Source organism: Phacochoerus africanus, chromosome 4 (genome assembly GCF_016906955.1).
Source record: "Phacochoerus africanus isolate WHEZ1 chromosome 4, ROS_Pafr_v1, whole genome shotgun sequence".
In the NCBI taxonomy this organism is placed as follows: Eukaryota; Metazoa; Chordata; class Mammalia; order Artiodactyla; family Suidae; genus Phacochoerus; species Phacochoerus africanus.
In genome coordinates, this window is record NC_062547.1 from 72,415,044 (window position 1) to 72,433,107 (window position 18,064).

The 18,064-nt window shown below is 44.2% G+C and overlaps 1 protein-coding gene across 6 annotated transcripts in view; it reads right to left on the minus strand.

The window, feature by feature from the left end:
• Window positions 1-2,537: 2,537 nt before the first annotated feature.
• The window catches only part of ADGRE1 (adhesion G protein-coupled receptor E1), a 57,380-nt gene continuing 41,853 nt past the window's right edge, over window positions 2,538-18,064 (minus strand). For all 6 annotated transcript variants that reach the window (XM_047777314.1, XM_047777313.1, XM_047777312.1 and 3 more), the window contains 7 exons: window positions 15,488-15,682; window positions 13,632-13,867; window positions 12,600-12,666; window positions 9,752-9,843; window positions 6,208-6,376; window positions 5,996-6,094; window positions 2,538-2,962 (listed from right to left, as the gene is read on the minus strand). In XM_047777314.1, the coding sequence (XP_047633270.1) occupies window positions 2,957-2,962; window positions 5,996-6,094; window positions 6,208-6,376; window positions 9,752-9,843; window positions 12,600-12,666; window positions 13,632-13,867; window positions 15,488-15,682 (864 nt within the window). In that variant the 3' untranslated portion in view covers window positions 2,538-2,956. The remainder of the gene's footprint in view (window positions 2,963-5,995; window positions 6,095-6,207; window positions 6,377-9,751; window positions 9,844-12,599; window positions 12,667-13,631; window positions 13,868-15,487; window positions 15,683-18,064) is intronic.

An 18,064-nucleotide genomic window follows, 5' to 3' on the forward strand; every position in this document is an offset into this window, starting at 1 on the left:
TTCAGTGGGTCAAGGACCTGGCATTGCTGCAAGCTGTGGGATAGGTCCCAGACACTGCTTGGATCCTGAGTTGCTGTGGCTGTGGCTGGTGGCCGTAGCTCCGATTTGACCCCTAGCCTGGGAACCCTCATGCTGCAGACACAGCCCTAAAAAGAAAAAAAAAAACATCAATGAAAGAAAACCCATGATATAGAAAATATCTAAATCCAAGATCTGGTCGTTCTATATCAGGCCATAATGGAGGTTGAGACAAAAAGAAAAAATGTGTGCCTCTCTCTCTCTCTCTCTCTCTCTCTCTATATATATATTATATATATATATATATATATATATATATATACACATATATATATTATATATATAATATATATAATAATCCTATTGTGGAAATCACAGCATTACCCACTTCCCTTAGAAATACAGGATTCCTGAAGGCAACTCTGTAACACTTGCAGAAACTGATAAATCTTCGTGCAGGTTTTCTTTGAAGAGAGAACTTTAATTCAAGCTTTCAAGATGTACAGATCCGGAGTTCCTGTCGTGGCTCAGCAGAAACGAATCTGACTAGTATCCATGAGGACGTGAGGATGCAGGTTTGATCCCTGGGCTGTCTAAAAGGATGAAAGAGTCTGGCATTGCTGTGAGCTGTGGTGTAGATCACAGACTTGGCTCGAATCTGGCGTGGCTGTGGCTGTGGCGTTGGCTGGCGGCTACAGCTCTGATTCACCCCCTAGCCTGGGAACCTCCATATGCCATAGATGCTGCCCTCAAAAGACAGAAAAAAGTATAGATCCTCATAACTAAGGAGGAAATGAAGAGTTCTTCGAATGTTTCAAGCTGTTGCAATCACAGTGCAACAGTGTGATTCAATGCACAATGTTGACAACACATTGGCTACTGTCGCACTGGGCAACTGCCACAAGCAATGGTTCCCAGGAAACGTCTCTTGAATCTAAGTGTCTGAAAACCATGAGGCTTGACTGTATGTCCTGAGTCTGTGGGTTGGCTGGGTAGGTCTGTTGATCTTGGCTGGGCAGGTCTGTTGATCTTGGCTGGGCTTCCCCACTTGGCTGCAGTGAGCTACAAGCTGGTGACATGGCTGATTACAAACAGCCTCGGTTATAAAAGGATGACTAGGAGTTCCCATGGTGGCTCAGTGGATAACAAATCCGACTGGGAACCATGGTGTTGCGAGTTCGATCCCTGCCCTTGCTCAGTGGGTTGACGATCTGGCGTTGCCTTGAGCTGTGGTGTAGGTCGCAGACGCAGCTCAGATCCCGCGTTGCTGTGGCTCTGGCATAGGCTGGTGGCTACGGCTCCGATTGGACCCCTAGCCTGGGAACCTCCATGTGCTGCAAGAGCGGCCCAAAAAATGGCAAAAAAAAAAAAGGATGACTAAAGTCTCCTCCACGGATGACTCACATCCCTCTAACAAGTCATCCTGGGCATGTTCTCATGGTAGGGGTGTAGGAGCAAGGGAGATGCATCACATAAAGGGCAGCAAGGATGGCACACATACTTTTGAAACCTGTCTGAGTCATGCTTGCTGACATCACTGGCCAAAGCAAATCTGGAAACCAAGCCAGGGTCAGAGCAGGAAGTTGTTCAAAGTTACAGGGAATGGGGTGTGGAGACATGAGACCCTTCTTGAGGCCATTGATGCAATCAATATACCACAATTGGGAGTTCCTGCTATGGTGCAAGAGGGTCATTGGTGTCTCTGCAGCAGCACAGATGCAGGTTCGATCCCTGGCCTGGCACAGTGGGTTGGGGATCCAACATTGCCACAGCTGTGATGTACGTTGCAGCTTCAGGTCTGCTTTGATCCCTGGCCCAGGAACTCCATATGTCAGGGGCGGGGAAAAAAAATCTACAACATTTGGCTAAAGGTTAGGAGGCATGTGGTCTCTTGTTTCAATATCCCTTAGAGCTGTCACCTCTGTATGGAACAGTCTGGACAAACCAGGCACTGAAGACCTACCTATCATAAATGAACTCTTGGAGTTCCCATTGTGGTGCAGCAGTAGTGAACCTGACTAGTATTCACGAGGACTCAGGTTCACTCCCTGGCCCTGCTCAGTGGGTTAAGGATCCCACGTTGCCATGAGTTGCAGTGCAGGTCACAGATGAGGCTTGGATCCCAAGTTGCTGTGGCTGTGCTATAGGCCGACAGCTATAGCTCCAATTCAACCCCTAACCTGGGAACTTCCATATGTTTTTTTTTAAAAAGCAAAAAAAAAAAAAAAAGAAAAAAGAAAGAAAGTTCTTGGAAGGAAGGAGATGCTGGATCCTGGTTCCCTGCAAGCTCTCAGGAAACCAGAATACTTCCAAAGGGTGCAGTCATCTAGTGCTTCCAACTTTTGTGAAACGCTGTCCCAGTCACCACTCCCACTTAGCGACCAAACTCTTTTAAGTGATTCTGCCAAAGTAGCCCATATGTCTACGCACTTTGTTTATCCCCTGGGGTTCTAATTACAATGTCGCTGACCATTTGTTTAAAAGTTAGAGGGGTCTTTGAGGAAAAGTAAGCCAGCCAGTCAGAAGACACATCATTTATTGAGGGCTACTCTGTGTGTCAAGCATGCGACAGGTGCTGGGGTGGCACACTCAAGGTCGTGCATCAATGAATGCAGGGGAAAACAAAATGGTAGCCAGAAGATCTTGGTCCTGCTGTTGTGCTGTTTTGATGTCTTCGAAACTCTGGAAAGTCAAAGAGTTGCAGAGCATAGAAGGTAAGATGGTAACCAGGAGCAGAGATTCTTGTTTCTCGCCAGGGCATGAAGCCATGGGACGTCTGCCCCAACCATCCATGCTCCAAATTGCTCAGAGTTCTGGGGCCAACAGGATCCTGCATTTCCGCATTAAGCCAAGAAGAGAAGATTTCAGAATAGACTTCTGCAGGCATTTGCTTTCCCAAAATGCTGTTCCATAGTGTATTAGGAAGCAAGAGAGGACTTTAACCCTTCAAGAGAAATCATAATCAGGGGCAGAATTAGCACAAATGGGAGTCCAAGGGTCACATCTATATCAGCATGGCTTTTATAAATGCAGAGAGCAACAAATACGGCAACAAAAACTAGGAGGATAAACATTAAACTGTTAGCAGTGATTACCCCTGATGTGGCAGGCACTGTCAGCAAATTCAAAAGCTATTCCAACATATTCCCTATTGATACCCTCACTCTAGAAGCTAGAAAGTCAAATACTTGTTTTATCAAATTCTTTTGAAACTATGAGCAGTCATGGGAAGAAGTGCTGACCAATTAGGTAAAAGAGAAATCCTGTAAGGGGTTTCTGGAAAAGCTTTAGTTTCCCACTAAAGGGAGAGGCTTGAAAGGACAGATGGCAACTCTGCCCCATCCCTCTTCTTCCTGCCTTGAATGTGGTCATGATATCTGGAGCTATGGCAGCCATGTTGCAACCATGAAAATAATTAATGAAAAGCCAACAAACATGTTGTTGGTAGAATGGAAAACTAGGGAGTGCCTAGATCCTTAACTATACCACTAAGCAATAGAATTAATACAAGCAACACTTTAACTCTGGGCTTCTGTTCTTGCAAGAAAAAGAATGTCCTATTTAATGAAGCCAGTGGATCTTAGTTACTAGTGATTGGAATACATCAGTGAAAAAAATAATACATTCCAGTAGGGGATGAAAGACCATGAAAGACAGATGAAATAAATAAGGAAAGTATAGTGTTAAAAAGTGGAAAGTACTGAAAAGACCATCAAGATAAGGAACAGGGGAAGCATAAATACCAGGGTAGGGAAATAGAAGGCTGTACAAAATAGGGTTGTGAGAAAGAGTTTCATTGATAAGAAACTTGGAAGAGGAGTTCCGTCGTGGCTCAGTGGTTGACGAATCCGACTAGGAACCATGAGGTTGTGGGTTTGATCCCTGGCCTTGCTCAGTAGGTTAAGGATCCAGCGTTGCCGTGAGCTGTGGTGTTAGGTTGCAGACGCGGCTTGGATCCTGCATTGCCGTGGCTCTGGCATAGGCTGAAGGCTACAGCTCTGATTAGACCCCTAGCCTGGGAACCTCCATATGCCGTGGGAGCAGCCCTAGAAAAGGCAAAAAGACAAAAAAAAAAAAGAAAAGAAAAGAAACTTGGAAGAAAGAATTGAAGGAGGTGAGGGAAGTGAGGGCCTTGGCCAGGTGCGTCTCAGGACAAGAACATTCAAAGCGCTCAAGAGCATTCAGCTCAAGATTTCTAAAAAGGAAGCGAGCCTAACATGTTTGAAGAATCTTGAGCATGTTAGTGTGGCTAGGGCCAAGTGCAATGAGCAGTAGATTAACAGAAGACAAAGTCAAGAAGGAAAAGAGAGTCAGATCAGACAAGGCCTTGTAGGCCACCAGGAGGACTTTGGCTTTTACTTTGAGTAAAGTAGGAGCCATGGCGCGTTGCAGGCGGAGAAGGGATGTGATCTGACTCAGGTGTTCACGAGCGCCCTCTGGTGGCTGCAGGGAGAGCAGATCAAAGGCAGGGCAGGGAAAAGGCAAGAGCGCCTCTTGAGGTTATTTTCATTATCCTGGCTAGAGACAGTTAATTAGACTGGGACCACAGCGGAGGGAATGAAGGGAAAGAGAAGCAGTCAGGTTCTGGATCCATTCTGAGGAAGAGTCAACAGGATTTGCGGATGGATGGGAGATGGGAGAAGGTGAGAAGAGAGGCAGAGTCAAGGTAAACCTCATGGCTTCACCCACCCCAGCAATAGAAAGAGAGAAGACCCTCTGCAGAAATGGGAGGTGGGGGGCTCAGAAGTTCGTGTGGAACATGTTACACCTGCAAAATCTATTAGACATTAAGTGGGAGCATTTAGTAGGCGGATAGGTTATGTGAGCCTTGGCTTCAGGAGAGGGCCTGGATTGTACACTATTTAAAATTGGGGGTTCATTGCTAATAGATGCTGTGTGTAGCCATGAGACTGGAAGAGAGATCCATGGTGGAGAGAAAATGTGTGCTTCGAGGAAAAATGATGCCTTGTCAGAGGACATTCTCCCTGGCTCTCCAATTCTGACCCATGGTGGAGCTATTTTACAATTCTGTAAATTTTAAATAACTGACAGTGATGGCGAGTAATTTCATGGAAAAACCAGTTTGCCTCTACTTACACATTCATTTCAATACTCGAGATTATATATGTATGATAAATCATATATTAATACATATATGATACACCCATATGAATTTTACATTATAGAGTATGAATAATTATATAACATCTGTATATTTATAATTATATGTATAATTAAATATGTCATATTTATAACTGTATATTATATAATATACAATTTTTATATTTTATAATAATTATATGTGTACATTTACAGTTATATGTGCAATGTACATACATTACAGAACATGAAATTTATATATTGTATATTTGTAGTTATAAATTATAAAATTTATGTATTATATAATAATAATTATATGTAATTGTATATTCACAATTATATGTATACTTATATAATATATAACTGTTATATATTAATATAATTATTAAGAGAATCATGCAGAGAGTATAACTGGTTCAAAGAGAAGACAAACATATTTATGTAGTATGTGGTGACATTGTATACGTTATGTGTGTACTATTATGTATTATGTATACATTAAATACATCGTACACATTATATATATGATGTAATACACATGTATGTCTATTTGCATTCTCTTGTGAGTCAGTTATAACACCTACTGGTTCCCTTGCTAATGAGCAGAATAAAATCCTTAACTTAGGCTTCTTTTCTATCTGTGAGTCATGACTTTATCTTTTTCAGTTTGCAGAGTTCCTGAAGGGCAGTGCTGGGATTTAAACATAGGCAGCCTGGTTCCCGAATCCCCACCCTTGAAGCCCACACTATCACAGGAGCTGATGCACGTGGACATGCTTAGCTCACAGTGGGTACACAATGCACAGCGCTGTCTAGTCCGGCTGAGAAGCAGACACGCCATCTGACCCCGACCTGCGTAACACATGCAGTCTCTCACCGTTTTGGAAGCAGAGGGAACGGATGACAGTGAGATCCCGGAGGTCTGGGAGCCAGGTTTGGTCTTCCCAGTGATGCATCTGCTGTACGCTTCCCGTACCTGAAGGTGGAGACAGGTGTCAGGGAGGTGAATTGCTGCAAGATGCAGGAACACGTGGGGGCAGAGGCATGGTCCCTGGAAGGAGGGGGACTGGGAGGGCAGCGGCTCCATACCTGGCGGTTGAGCAGACAGTGAATGAGGAAGATGAAAGCTCCCTGCAGGCTGTTGATGACAGTGAACAGGTAGGCCATGATACCGGCTATGGGTCCAATCTGGAAAATGCCCAACACCCAGGAGCACCCCAAGATGAAGATCTGGGCAAAGGCTTTGAATGTCAGCAACCTGGAGGGAAAGATTGGCAGAGGATAAGGTCCCAGGTATAGTCTGAGGCTGCCACTGTGAGACCATCACCTGGAGAAGAATAAACATGAGGCAGAATCTCCAAGCCCAGAGGTAGGAAAATCAAATCCCATAGACACTGAAAAGGCAACTGACCTACGGGTACACCTGGGCACAAAGACACACATGTTTAATGCAATACTGTCTGTAAAAGGCTTCAAGGACCCACCAGTCCAAGAATTTGGGGCATTTTATGTGAATGGTGAAGCCATTGTATGAAATACTATAAGCCTTCCTCTTTATTGAGGCATTGCTCACGTACCATAAAATTAATCATCCTGGCCATTGAAGGCACGGTGTGATCCAGTGACATTTAACACTTTCACGATGAACAAATACCACCACTATCCAGTTCCAAGGCACTTTTATCACCCCCAAAGAAACTATGTACCTATAAGCAGTCATTTTCCATTCCCTCTCCCCCAAGGAAAACATCCCCAAATGTCCATCCACAGATGAACAGACAAGCACAATGTGGTCCATCCATGCAGTGGAATATCACAAGCCAGGAAAAGGAGAGGAGCACTGACACTAGCTATAACATGGGTGGACCTTGAGAACATAATGCTCCTTGACAGAAGCCAGTTACCAAAGGCCACATAGTGTATGATTCAATTTCTATGAAATGTTCAGAACTGGAATCTATAGAGTAGGCTATAAAAACATTTTTTAAAATAAGATGAGCATGATAATGTATTAGAGTGGATAAGAGTATTTCGTCGGGGTCAGATAAATAAACTACAAATAAACTCTGACTGATCCACTCACTGATTTTATGGCTATTGTAAGTTACTTAACCTCACTGTGCCTCAGTTTCCTCAAACTGATAGAGAGATAATAATACAATACATATGTAATGGTATTGCTTGTTCTACAGAAAAAATAATGAGATGGGAAGACCCTAAGGGTACTTAGAACAGTGTCTGGCACAAAATAAATAATTTCATTAGTTTTGGGGGGTTTTTTGTTTTGTTTTGTTTTGTTTTGTTTTTGTCTTTTTTGGGCCATGGGTACGGCATATGGAAGTTCCTGGGCTAGGGGTCGAATCAGAGCTGAAGCTGCCAGCCTACACCACAGCCACAGCAATGCCAGATCCGAGCCACATCCACAAACTATGATGCAGCTTGTGGCAACTTTGGATCCTTAACCCACTGAGCAAGGCCAGGGATCAAATCTGCATCCTCGTGGGTTCTTTACCTGCTAAAGCACAACAGGAACTTCTTCTATTAGTTGTTTTTAACCTTAAGTATTGATATGAAGTAAGTTACACATTATGTGGGAAAAAAAGTGCATAATAATATGTACACTATCCTATCATGTATATAGTAGAAGATGGATATGTAAGTAGAGAATATTCTGGAAGGAAGCTGAATTTGGGTGATAATCGTTGCTTAAGGTAAGAGACATCTGTGGATCCAGAGGGCCAAGGAAGAGATAGGGAATTACCATATATCTGCTCCCTTTTTCACTACTTTTTCTCACCACAGTTGCATGTATTGACTTTGTTTTAACTTTTTGCATTAACTTTTTAAAAATAGCTATTAGAAAAAATATTCAAGATGGGTGAGGAATCGGATACCGACAGGAAAACAAGTAAAGGATACCCTCAGGTTACTGACAATAAAAGTCAGGCAAAGTCTGCTTTTAGCAGGTTCTTAAAATGAATGCTAGTTGAGGAGTTCCCATGGTGGTGCAGTGGTTAACGAATCCAACCAGGAACCATGAGGCTGCGGGTTGGATCCCTGCCCTTGCTCAGTGGGTGAACGATCCGGCGTTGCCGTGAGCTGTGGTGTGGGTCCCAGACGTGGCTCGGATCCCAAGTTGCTGTGGCTCTGGCGTAGGCTGGCAGCTCAGCTCCGATTAGACCCCTAGCCTGGGAACCTCCATATGCCACAGGAGTGGCCCAAGAAATGGTAAAAAGACCAAAAAAAAAAAAAAAAAAAAAGAATGCTAGTTGAATAAGGCTAGTTGAATGATAGAAAACAAATGGCCTATAAAAATATGAAAAAGTCCCATATTGGTAAGGTAAAATATATCTGCGAAACTGAAATAATGAGATTGTAAATTTCATCTTTTAATTCAGTGAAACAACAAAAATGATAAACCCTAGTGTTGGCAAAACTGCAGGTAAACAAACACTATGGTAAATGGAAACATGTTCTGGAAAACTCTTTGCAATCTATACTAACAGTGTTACAACCCAACCTACTCCTTGACACAGGCAATTTCATGCCTATTATTATATTTAATAACAACAGAGGTGGAAAATTTATCCACAAGGGTATTTCAAGACAGTATAGTTTATGATAGTGAAAAAAATATATAAAAGAAACAACTTAAATGTTTGTAAATACGGGATAATTTAAATAAACTGTGCTGTGTCCTTACACTGAAACACTATACAAAAAAAGATACTGTCAACAAATTTCTAACTGAATAAAAATATGTGACATGTTATTAAGAAAAAAACAGTTATAGCAGTTCCCGTCGTGGAGCAGTGGTTAACGAATCCGACTAGGAACCATGAGGTTGCGGGTTCGGTCCCTGCCCTTGCTCAGTGGGTTAACGATCCGGCGTTGCCGTGGGCTGTGGTGTAGGTTGCAAACTCGGCTCGGATCCTGCGTTGCTGTGGCTCTGGCATAGACCGGTGGCTACAGCTCCGAATGGACCCCTAGCCTGCGAACCTCCATATGCCATGGGAGTGGCCCAAGAAATGGCAAAAAGACCAAAAAAAAAAAAAGAAAAAGAAAAAAGAAAAAAAAACAGTTATAAAAATAAAATAGATCCAATCTCCTGGTATAGACCATGATGGAAATAAATATAAAAAGAATGTATATATACATACATATATATATAAATGACTGAGTCACTTTGCCATACAGCAAAGATTGGCACAACATTGTAAATCAACATTGCTTTAATTTAAAAAAAAATTTAACTAAAATAGTATGAGTCTGGATTTGTAAGTATGGACATATAAGTATGCACAGGAGAAGAATTAGAGAAAGTGTTAATACTTTTAATATATGAAAGACTCACTCTTCCTAGTAACTGCTGAATGCTTTGTAAGACACATGAAGTGGTCAACATTCATATCCTCATTTTACAGATGAGGAAACTGAGTTTCAGAGAGGTTATGTAACTTGCCTAAGGTCACACAGCTTTTAGGTGGCAGAGCTGAGGTTTGAGGCCCCCCTGGTCTGACACTGTGCTATTCCGTTTTGGGCACAGGACACAGGCTTACACAAGGTATTCAGTGAACATTTGGGGAAAGAAAGGAGCCTGGAAGAGGAGGAGAAAAGATGGAGGAGACCACACCTGGTATCTTTGAGCGTCGAGACTTCGTCATTGAGGCTGGAAAGCTTCTGCCTCAGGATCCCCAACGTCCAAGTCAGGAGGATGGAATTGACCTACAAAGTCAAGCAGAAAAGAGAGAGAGACTGGATCTACAAACAGACAATGGCTAGGCCATCTGTAAAAATAGAACTCTGACCTGCAGTCAGCAGTAACCACTCCAGAAAGCCAAACAATGACCTCCTATAGCAACTGACCCCAAACGACCAGGACTTGACTCATCATCGACAGCCTCCCTAATTTCTGCCCCTGCTTCTAATTTAAGACCTAAAAGAGGAATTCCCGTCGTGGCTCAGTGGTTGACGGATCCGACTAGGAACCATGAGGTTGTGGGTTCGATCCCTGGCCTTGCTCAGTGGGTTAAGGATCCGGCATTGCCATGAGCTGTGGTGTAGGTCACAGACTCGGCTCGGATTCCGTGTTGCTATGGTTCTGGTGTAGGCCGGCGGCTACAGCTCTGATTCGACCCCTAGCCTGGGAACCTCCATATGCCGCAGGAACGGCCCAAGAAATGGCAAAAAGACCGAAAAAAAAAAAAAAAAGACCTAAAAGAGAAAGCCAATATGTACCCTTAATCAACCACACAGGGTGCCCCACTTTTAGAGAGCCTACCTAAGTAGGGTCCCCATGCCTAGAGCCTCCAATCAGGTTACACCTAAAGCCTTCTCTTTGTACCTCTACTCAGATTTCTCTCTCTTTTTTTTTTTTTTATGGGCCACACCCACAGCATATGGAGGTTCCTAGGCTGGCGGCTATCAGAGCTGAAGCTGCCAGCCTATGCCACAGCTATGCCACAGCAATGCCAAAGCTGAGTCGCCCTCTGTAACCTATATCACAGCTCATGGCAACGCTGGATCCTTAACCCACTGAGGGAGGCCAAGGATCGAACCTGCAACCTCACGGTTCCTAGTTGGATTCGCTTCCACTGCGCCATGATGGGAACTCCAACTCATAGATTTCAGAACCCATCTTATGGCTACCAGAGGTGAAACCACTGTGGGGAGGGAAGAATTGGAAGGGTGGGACTAGCATGTACACATGACTGTATCACACAGATGATGAACAAGAACCTACTGGATAGTAGATTGATGGAATCTACTCAATAGTTTCCAATAAGCTATATAGGGAAAAAAGGATGAATATATTTATGGGTGGTGGTTTAGTGGTTAGCAATCCGCACTTTCACCACTGCAACCCACGTTCGATCTCTGGTCTGGGAACTGAGATCCCACATCAAGCTGCCATACATCCTGGCAAAAAAATAATAATAAGTTTTAAAAGAAATAGGAGTTCCTGTCGTGGCTCAGTGGTTGGCGAATCCGACTAGGAACCATGGGTTCGATCCCTGGCCTTGCTCAGTGGGTTAACCATCCGGCGTTGCCGTGTGCTGTGGTGTAGGTTGCAGACGCGGCTCAGATCCCGCGTTGCTGTGGCTCTGGCGTAGGCTAGTGGCTACAACTCTGATTCGACCCCTAGCCTGGGAACCTCCATATGCCGCGGGAACGGCCCAAGAAATTGAAAGAAAGAAAGAAAGAAAAGAAAGAAAGAAAGAAAGAAAGGAAGGAAGGAAGGAAGGAAGGAAGGAAGGAAGGAAGGAAGGAAGGAAGGAAGAAAGAAGGAAGAAAGAAAAAGAAAGAAAGAAAGAAAGGAGGGAGGGAGGGAAGAAAGGAAGGAAGGAAGGAAGGAAGGAAGGAAGAAAGAAAGAAAAAGAAAATATTTTCTGGAGTTCCTGTTGTGGCTCATCGGGTTAAGAACCCAACTAGTATCCATGAGGATATGGATTTGACCCCTGCCCTCGCTCAGTGGGTTAAGGATCCGGCGTTGTTGTGAGCTGCAGCATGTCACAGATGTGGCTCAGATCCGGCATGGCTGTGGCCACAGCTTAGGCTCCAGCCGCAGCTCTGATTCGACTTCGAGCCTGGGAACTTCCATATGCCACAGGTGCGTCCCTAAAAGGAAAAAAAAATTTTTTTTCAAACAAAGAAAAATGAGGTAACTTTGAGGTGATGATTTGTTAATTAGCTTAATTGTGGTGAGCATCTCACGATGTTTACATAGTCAAAATATCAAGGTCTTTTTTTTTTTCAAGTTCCACACTTTAAACATATACAATTTTTGTCAATTAAACCTCCATAAAGCTAAGAAAAAAATCTCCAGGCTTCCCTTTGCCTCCTTCCCACCATTTCCCTGTCTCCAACCCTTCCCTCCCACCAATTGCTCTTAATTTCTTGCTACCTTTACTCTTATTCAACATCTATACCCAGAAGAAATTGAGAGACCCATTCTTACTGAAAGACAAAGAATAAGATGGTGGTCCCTGCCAGGGGATTTGCATGTTAGCATTAAAAAAAAAAAAAAAAATCACAAATCGGAGTTCCCGTCATGGCTCAGTGGTAACAAACCCAACTGGTATCCAAAAGGACACGACGAATTCCATCGCTGGCCTCACTCAGTGGTTAAGGATCTGGCACTGCTGTGAGCTGTGGTATAGGCCACAGATGCCACATGGATCCTAAGTTGCTGTGGCTGTGGCATAGGCCAGTGGCTACAGTTCCAATCCTTACCCTAGCTGGGGACTTCCATATGCCGACAGTGTGGCCCTAAAAAAAATAATAGTAATAATACAAGAAAAAAAAATCACACATCAAAGAAATTACACTCAACTTGGAAATCTCAAGACTCAAGGATCAGAATGGAGAAAGGTTTTGAGGAACAAGTGACACACAGCTTCACAATTTCCGCTGGTACTTCCTAGGGTCCCCGGTCTCCTTGATCCTCCCCCAAAACATTCTGCATTGAGCAATCAGCTTACCACTATAATTGTGCACACTGGCCCCAGGAAACTCCAGATGAACCCTTTCTCTGTATTCAGCCAGCAGCTATGGAGAGAAATAGGAGTCAGAGCTTGTCTCAGAGTCCTGATCCTAGAATTATTTGCACCCTACCAAATGCACAGATGGGAGAGAAACATGTCTGTGAAACCATGAGTTTGGTACACGGAGATTTTCTTTCTAACACCCTACAAAAGTATTTTAGGAGTTCCCACTGTGGTGCAGTGGGTTAAGGATCTATCTGGCTTTGTCTCTGAAATGAGGTCACTGCTGAGGCATGGATTCAGTCCTCAGCATGATTCAGTAGATTAAAGCATCCAACGTTGTTGCAGCTGTGGCGCAGCTCGCAGCTGAGGCTCAGATTCAGTCCCTGGCCCAGGAACGTCCATATGACATGGGAGTGGCCAAAAGAAAAAAAAATGACATTTTTTAAATTTAGTACTCACTAGCATACCACCTGAAATCTTACATGGAATCATGTGATAAACACACCTCGCTGTAAAACAGACCGTGGTAATAATAGACCTGGTGGTAATAACATATGTAATGCTTTACACTGTGTCAGACGCTGTCTAAATGTTTTGCAGATAATAATTCATTTAACCCTCACAATAACACTATGATTGTCATGAGCCCCCATTAAATAGATGAGGGCATGAAAGCATACAGAGTTTAAGTAACTTGCCCCATATAGCACAGCTAGAAGGTGGTGGAGCCAGGACTCAAATGCAAGCAGATTGGCTCCAGAGTCCATAACTTTAAAACTGTGCAATCCAGTTCACTGTTCACATCACCACCTCCACCTACATAGAGCAACAATGACTCCTGGATTTGAGCAGTGGGCAACCTGTGCTACCGTACATGGCAGCCCTGAGACCGACAGTACATAAACTAAAGAGCTCAGGAAATGGTAGCCACAGCTACTGCTACTGTTATTTCTCTTCTTGTGTTCATGTAATCTTCTTCATCATCTTTTTTTTTCTTTTTCAGGGAGACAGAGGGACATCACCTACCGATTATACATCCCATAACCTTGTGGATGGATATTGGCGGCGACAAACACCACCAGCCCTGGGAGTCCATAGCCAAAGGCACAGAGGTGCAGCATCTTGATGTTGTGAGAGCTGAAGTAATTCACCACTTTCAGGTTTCTGACCATCAGGAAGAGCATCACAGCCTCCACCAACATCCAGAAGAAGCAAGCAAGGAAAAGGTAGTGTAGAAAGCCAGCAATGATGGCACAGCCAATCTGCGAAGAAGAATCATGGACATTCAGACTCCCCTACTCCAGAGGGCGGGTTCAGAGGGAGAGGGAGGAGGGGGGGCTACTTTGACTGGAGTTCCCCAAACATGGCCCCTTCATTCATTTCTCAAATATTCATAGAAATAGAGTCGCCACCAGGGGCACCATCCCTTTGGTAAGGAGACCGGCTAACAACACTGAGAGAGTTTGGGGGGAAAATAGACAATCAGCCTACTTTAGGGGATGTTTGAAGACATGGGGGAGGGGGAGGGGTCCACAAACAATAGCCATGGGCTGGCTGCCTGTTTTGTAGACAATGTTTCGTTGGCACACAGCCACCCCCATGTATGAACTTTCTATGGCTATGCTCACACTAGAACAGCAGAGTTGAGTAGGGGTGACAGAGACCATAGGATCTGCAAAGCCAAAATATTTATATCTGCCTCTTTATGGGAAAAGTTTGCACACCCTTGGACACATGGTGGGAGCAGGCTGCACTACAGGCATTTTGTTCTCAAAGGGCCTGGAAATCTAAAATCCCCCAATGAAAGGGGTAGGTCTGCAAAAAGAATGATCACCCCACCCCAAATGTCAGTAATGCTCCCTTTGGAAAAACCTTGAGACGATAATTTGTAATAATCTCAATGGGAAAAAAGAATGGGAGTTCCCGTCACGGCTCAGCGGAAAAGAATATGACTAGCATCCATGAGGACGCAGGTCTGATCCCTGGTCTTGCTCAGTGGGTTGAGGATCCGGCATTGCTGTGAGCTGTGGTATAGGTCACAGACTCAGGTAGGACCCCACCTTGCTGTGGCTCTGGCGTCGGCCAACAGCTCTGATTGGACTCCTAGCCTGGGAACCTCCATATGCCACGGGAGCAGCCCAAGAAATAGCAAAAAGACCAAAAAAAAAAAATCAATATGAGAGTTCCTGCTGCGGTGCCATGGGGATTGACGGTATCTCCGAAGCGCTGAGACACAAGTTTGATCCCTGGCCCAGCGTAGCAGGTTAAGTAAGGATCAGGTGTTACAGAAGCTGGGGTGTAGGTCGCAACAGAGGTTTGGATCTGATCCCTGGTCTGAGAACTCCATATGCCAAGGTACAGCCAAAAAAAGGGGAAAAAAATCAATATGGTTTCAAATAGGTGATGGGAAAGGAAGGAAAACAGTGATAAGGAATAGAATTTCTCAGCTGTAGCATTACCAGCATTGTAACACTATCTCCGGATTACTTTCTGCCGTGGGAGGGCCTTTCTGTGCATTCCAGGATGTTTAGCATCCCTGGCCTCCATCCACTAGATGCCAGCAGCATCCTCTCAGTGGAAACAAATAACATCTCCAGATATTGCAAAGTGTCCCCTGGCGAACAGAATCATCCCAGGTGAGAAGCAACTGCTTAAAGCGTAGTGGGAGGGACCCTCCCCCACAAAAGGTAACAGGATCAGGGAAGTAATTTTAAACTGAGACCTACTACAAGAAAGAGGTGAGAATCTGGGGGCTGAGGATTGAGAGTGTGCACAGCACATGCAAAGTCCTGGGGTGGGAACTAGTAGTTAGGTAAGGATGGGCAGAGGCAGATGTGGAGATGATGGAGCTAGAGGAGGACACAGCCTGAGGGACAGGAGACCTGGTGGTGGGTCTTGTCTGCACCGGTGAGGAAGAGCAAGTTGGCCAGGAAGAGGCACACGCAGAGGTGCAGGTGGATGTAGGTGTTGTGGTTGCAGATGGTTCGACACAGCAGGAAGGTGATGATGGCCACGGCAAGACACACCAGGGAGAAGATAGTGCCCACGTGGCTAATGACAAATAAGGCGAACTCCATCTGTCAAGAAAGAGATATGCTGTGGGCCTCAGAAAGATACCAATATCCTGCCCCACACCCCAGGCAGGAAAAAGAATTATTCAAACTCCTGGCTTGAGTATATAGAGCTTGGGGGCCTTTTCTCCCAGATACTAAGAGGGACCCCATATTGCCCATCCTCATCCTTCGGCGTCCATCAGCACTCAGTCTCACCCCTGCCCTGTGCCCCATTCCTAAGGGTAGGATGCCTACAAACTACATTTCCCATAATCTCTTGGGGCTAAGGTCCCAAATGTCACTTAGGTTCTCCAGCAAGGTGCCTGCATGACAGTTTTGCAAGGCAGAATGGAGGCAGATACCAGCTTTCCGCAGGCAGGAGTGAGCTGTGGCTGGATGCCACATTCCAATTGTCCAATCTTTAATTTCATGGGTGTGGGAAAACTGACAGCAGCTAATTTCTGACCTCTGGAATACAGCTGCTGAGGGGTGATCTTGAAGGCAAAACCCAAGTGGCAGCCCCCCTGACTTCAACTGCTCCATCCCTTCCAGCAAGTCTGTGAGCATCCAGGTCCCTGTATTAAATACCTTCCTGCTTGAAATACCTAGAGTGGTTCCTGTTTCCTGCACTGAACCAGGACTGATAATAGGCATTCAGAGATGTCCCAGCATCTGGGAGTGGAAATGATTAAATGAGTCCTTCCCTATGCCTTTATTTATAATTAATTTTAAGTTTATTTGGGTGCTTTCTCTGTGTTAAAGATATGCCAGGCACCATCTCATGAGCTCTTTCTTTCTTTCACTTTTTTTTTGGGGGGGGACAGGGGGGTGGCCTGCCTGTGGTATATGGAAATTCCCAGGCTAGCAGTCGAATCAGAGCTGCAGCTGCCAGCCTCCACTACAGCCACAGTAACGCTGCATCCAAGCAGCATCTGAGACCTACACCACAGTTCATGGCAACACTGGATCCTTAACCCACTGAGCAAGGCCAGAGATCGAACTCATGTCCTCATGGATACTAGTCAGGTTTGTTACCGCTGAGCCACAGAGGGAACTCCACTCTTTTCTATGATATTGTGAGGTAGTGGGTAAGAGAGCTGACTACAGGCTCTAGCTGTTTGAGCTTAGGCAAGATACTTAACTGCTCTGGGCCTCAGTTTCCTCATCTGTTAAAAATGATAACTACCGTATAGGTGTGTTCTAGAAGAATTCAATGAAAATATTTAAAGTACTCATGACAGTGCAGAAACATATGATGCATTATGTGAGTGTTAATTTTCATCATTATTTTTTTTCTCATTCTCATTTTGGAGGTGAAAGACCTGCTTGGCTCAGAGAGGTTAAGTGACTTGCCCTAGGAAACACAGCCAGGAAGAGATAGAGATGGGATTGAAGCTAAGCCAGACTTGCTTTGGATCCAAATCTCTTAAGTCCTAAGTTTTACATTCCTCTAAATAGCATTTAATACCACCCTGGCAGGGAACAGACTCTCAAACCTGACGGGATAGGCAAGTTATATTTACACTATACTGTGCTTTATTAAGTGTGTTGTAGCTATGGCTAAAAAACATGGACATACCTTAATTTGAAAAGAACTTATTTCTAATCTTTTTCATTGAGATGCATGAAGACATTCACAAATGAGCAGACTTAAACAAGTTTACAAAGAGCTTAATGGGCTGATGGGATAGAAAGTGAAAAGATGAATAACGCAAGTGCTCAGCACTTAGCTTCAAAAAATAGTTTTTAAAAAATACAGGCTGACAAAGCTCATCTTGTCCAGTAGTCAAATACATAATGTGAATTAGACTTGAAGCATAGTTGATTACAAACTGAATGTGAATCAATAATAATGTGATATGGCTACCAAAATACAGATGTGATTTGGGGCTGCATTAATAAATGATTCACTTTGGGTCTGTGATTCATGAATCCTCTGAAAAAAAAAAATACTGACTGCTAAACAATGTTACCATCCTCTGAGCCCTTGGTGAGTCATAATCTTTTGTTCATGGCGGGTTGGAAATATTGCAAGAATTACCAAAATGGAACACAGAGACATGAAGTGAGCAAATGTTGTTGGGGACATGGTGCCACTAGACTTGCTCAAGGCAGGGTTGCCACAGAACTTCCATTTTGAAAAAACACCATGTCTGCAAAGTGCAATACAGTGAAGTGCAACAAACCGAGGTAGGACTGCAGATGAGTTTGTGGAAAGAGACCTCTGGACTCAGACCATCGTGGGTTAGAATCCCATCTCCACCAATTACTAGCTTCCTGACTGGGCAGGCTACTGAGCCTCAACTGTGAAATGGGTCTGAAAAACACTGAAGGGGTCTCGCACATCGTAGGTGCTCAGACAATGGGGTCTGTGATTGTTACTTTGCCTGCACCAATTTAGGGTCC